The sequence below is a fragment of the Notothenia coriiceps genome, unplaced genomic scaffold, assembly GCF_000735185.1.
Source record: "Notothenia coriiceps isolate Sejong01 unplaced genomic scaffold, NC01 NC01_scaffold00002002, whole genome shotgun sequence".
In the NCBI taxonomy this organism is placed as follows: Eukaryota; Metazoa; Chordata; class Actinopteri; order Perciformes; family Nototheniidae; genus Notothenia; species Notothenia coriiceps.
Genome location: NW_011334703.1, coordinates 181 through 3,251, shown reverse-complemented (window position 1 = coordinate 3,251; position 3,071 = coordinate 181). Strand labels below are relative to the sequence as shown.

General features: G+C 37.8%; 1 protein-coding gene across 1 annotated transcript; it reads right to left on the bottom strand.

Annotated features, from left to right (window-relative positions):
- Positions 1-177: 177 nt before the first annotated feature.
- tnfsf11 (TNF superfamily member 11) lies at positions 178-2,543 on the bottom strand (the record flags this gene model as incomplete). The annotated part of the gene is made up of 1 exon (XM_010793983.1): positions 178-2,543. A coding segment is annotated over one exon (425 nt), but the record flags the coding sequence as incomplete, so codon positions are not given.
- Between the last annotated feature and the right edge of the window lie 528 nt (positions 2,544-3,071).

Below are 3,071 nucleotides of genomic sequence, written 5' to 3'. Positions count from 1 at the left end.
GGCGGTCCAAAAGTCTGCTGTGAGGTTAGCAGTGGGCGGCTTTTCTATACAATGTATCTCTGTAATGACATACTGGTGTTGAATTAAAGATTGTACAGATCATCACAAACACATCACACTCAGGGTGGCCCGTTCAGTCAAAACGGTATCGTCAAAACACAGGAAACGCTGTTACAAAAGTACTTTTTTTTATTAAAACATACATTACATAAATAAAAAAAAAACATTGAATGGAAATCAGATGAAGATTTTACAGGTATGCTACAATCTTGTAGAAGAAACATGATGTCCATATTGCTTTTGGCTAGGCAAGTGCACACAGAATTGTCAAAAAAAAAATCAAGATACATAAATATGGAATTTAAAATGAAGCCCCTGTGTTTTAATAACAAAAAGCGTGTCTACTATTTCCTCTAAGTGCTGCGTAATGGATGTCACACAGACGAGAGGTCATTTTAACAATGACCCGTCTCTGTACTTCTATAGCTAATAAATAAATATTTAGTGCATATTCCCATTTACCTCGGTGAAGAGCCAAATGAAAAACAAAATTTAAGTTAAAAGATGAACCAAAGTCAATTTGGCTCCTCTAGTTTAAGAAGACAACAGTCTATTCATGTCATTGATGGTCAGACAGGCCAGCTATCTGCATCCCTTTTTCTTTTTTCAATCGTCATTAACATAACAAACACATGTCGTTTCCTCCTTAGTTCAAAATGACATTGTCGTGTAATTGCCTTCAATCAAGCAGGCCACTCTTTAGACTGAGAAGTGGAGAGAAAATCAGTTTTTGGAGCAAAACAAATCTGTTCCTAAAAAACAGTGAATGTCCTATAGATGATTAAACTATGAAAGGTGGTCTCAGGGTGATATAACCAGTGGTGGAAAGTAACTAAGTACTTTCACTCAAGTACTGTTCTTAAGTACACATCTGAGGTACTTGTACTTTACCTATTCTTCTAATATACTACATTTTGGAAGCCAATATTGTACTTTTTACTTGTAGATTTTGACACACAATAATTTGGAAAAGCTCTTAAAATAAGATGTTTTGGTATTAAACCATCCAACATTACTTTTAGGTAACTAGCACGAGTGGGTTAACACAAAATGAATCGGCAGCTTCTTAACTGTGAAGATTTACTGCTTCTGCTTTAAAGTTCTTAAATATTTAATGAGTTTTTTCTGCAACAAGTACTTTAAGCACATCTTCCTTATCATACTTAAATACTTTTGCTTGAGTACCATTGTCGATGCAGTACTTTAATTCAAATTGAGTATTTTTAGAGTAGTATTAAATACTTTTGCTTGAGTACCAGTCAATGCAGTACTTTTACTTCAAATTGAGTATTTTTAGAGTAGTATTAAATACTTTTGCTTGAGTACTATTGTCAATGCAGTACTTTAATTCAAATTGAGTATTTTTAGAGTAGTATTAAATACTTTTGCTTGAGTACCATTGTCAATGCCGTACTTTTGCCTCATATTGAGTATTTTTAGAGTAGTATTGTTGATGCAGTACTTTTGAGTGGTATTAGTACCCCAGTAAAGACTCTGAATACTTTTTCCACCTCTGGATATATCCCCTGTTGTGATAGTTACTCCGATCAGAGACTAACTACTTCCTCGTTCACACGTACAGAACTCTTGAGGAAGACGTTTATGATCAGTGCCGTGTGCAAACCTGTTGTTTTTATTCTGTTCTAATCCGCTAAGTACAAGCAGATGCTCCGTGTTTCTACCGGACATTTTCTCCAACATTGATAAATCCTTCCTCACTTTGCGTCTCGCCAGCAAACCGACTTCCCAAGTTTCTCCCTTGTGGTTTGTTTAGTTAGTCCATAAACACATCAGTGCTTAAGTCGTAATCTGAGCTGAAATGTATTGAAATGTCACAATACTTAATTTAAAAAAAAGAGTCCAGTGCTATTTTAGATGAATTTAAGAGCTGTGTGTCGGGGACTGAACCATTTCCATGTCTTTTCTCATCGAGTGCTCCAAGGCTATTTGGTGAAGTACAAAAACAACAAGACACTTTTTATCAACACTTATAAATCACTAACAGTGGTTCTTTGGCAAATGTTCAGTAGCATGTCCGCTCCTCTCGTCTTTTAACTCTCAATTACCTAACTTTATCGCTCCGAAATACGTCCCTTCTCCCTCGGGGTCCAGCACCCAGGCGTTGGACACGGTCACGTACAAAGCGTCCCCATCCTCCAGACGAACCCCTCTTCCTTGCTGGGCGCAGTACATGTTATAGCTGGTGATGTTCCAGCGCATGGTGCTGCCCGTCTTCATCAGAAGCGCTGACTTGCTGTTCTGTTTGATCTTCTCGTGGTACACGTACTGGATGAGCTGCCGGTTGCTGACGTCCACCTGGCTGCCGTCCTCCAGCTCAAGGTTGTAGTAGCGGAAGCAGGTTTTGGCGTAGATGTAGTAGAAACCCGCCTCCTCCACCAGCAGCTTGCCCTTCTGGTAGCCCATCTTGTTGCGGTATCCGTGCAGCTCGTCCCAGTCGATGGTGACGGCTTTGGGCTCGCCTTCTAGACGGAGAGAAGAGCAAACTTTGGTTAATCTTCTCATGTGTAAGGTCTATCACTTGCATATTCGTGAGGCTAACTAAGGGGACATTTTAATGGACAAGCTTTTTTAAAGGTTTCCTATCATGCTATTTTTAGGCATATATATTATGGGTCTCAGATATATAAAAAAAACATGTCTATATCGCACGCAAATCTGGACATGTTGATGTAGAAAAGACATCAACAAGTGCATTTTGCATGATAGGTCCCCTTTAATAAGCGACACCCCCCCTTCAAACAGTCTTTTAATATTTTTCACACTTCTTTTTTTGCATTGCCCCCTGTATATGAACATTGCTAAACAAATGAAGATGTATTATTATTATTATTAATAAAATAAAGGGCTGTGTTACTAAGGTAAAATAACTAATACAAATGATGTGATGTTGCAATTGATGATACAGTTTGATTAAAGGGAATGATCATTATAATTGTGGTGTAAATATTTAAGAGGATCTGTTTCCAACAATACGTTTTTATTAAGTCTGT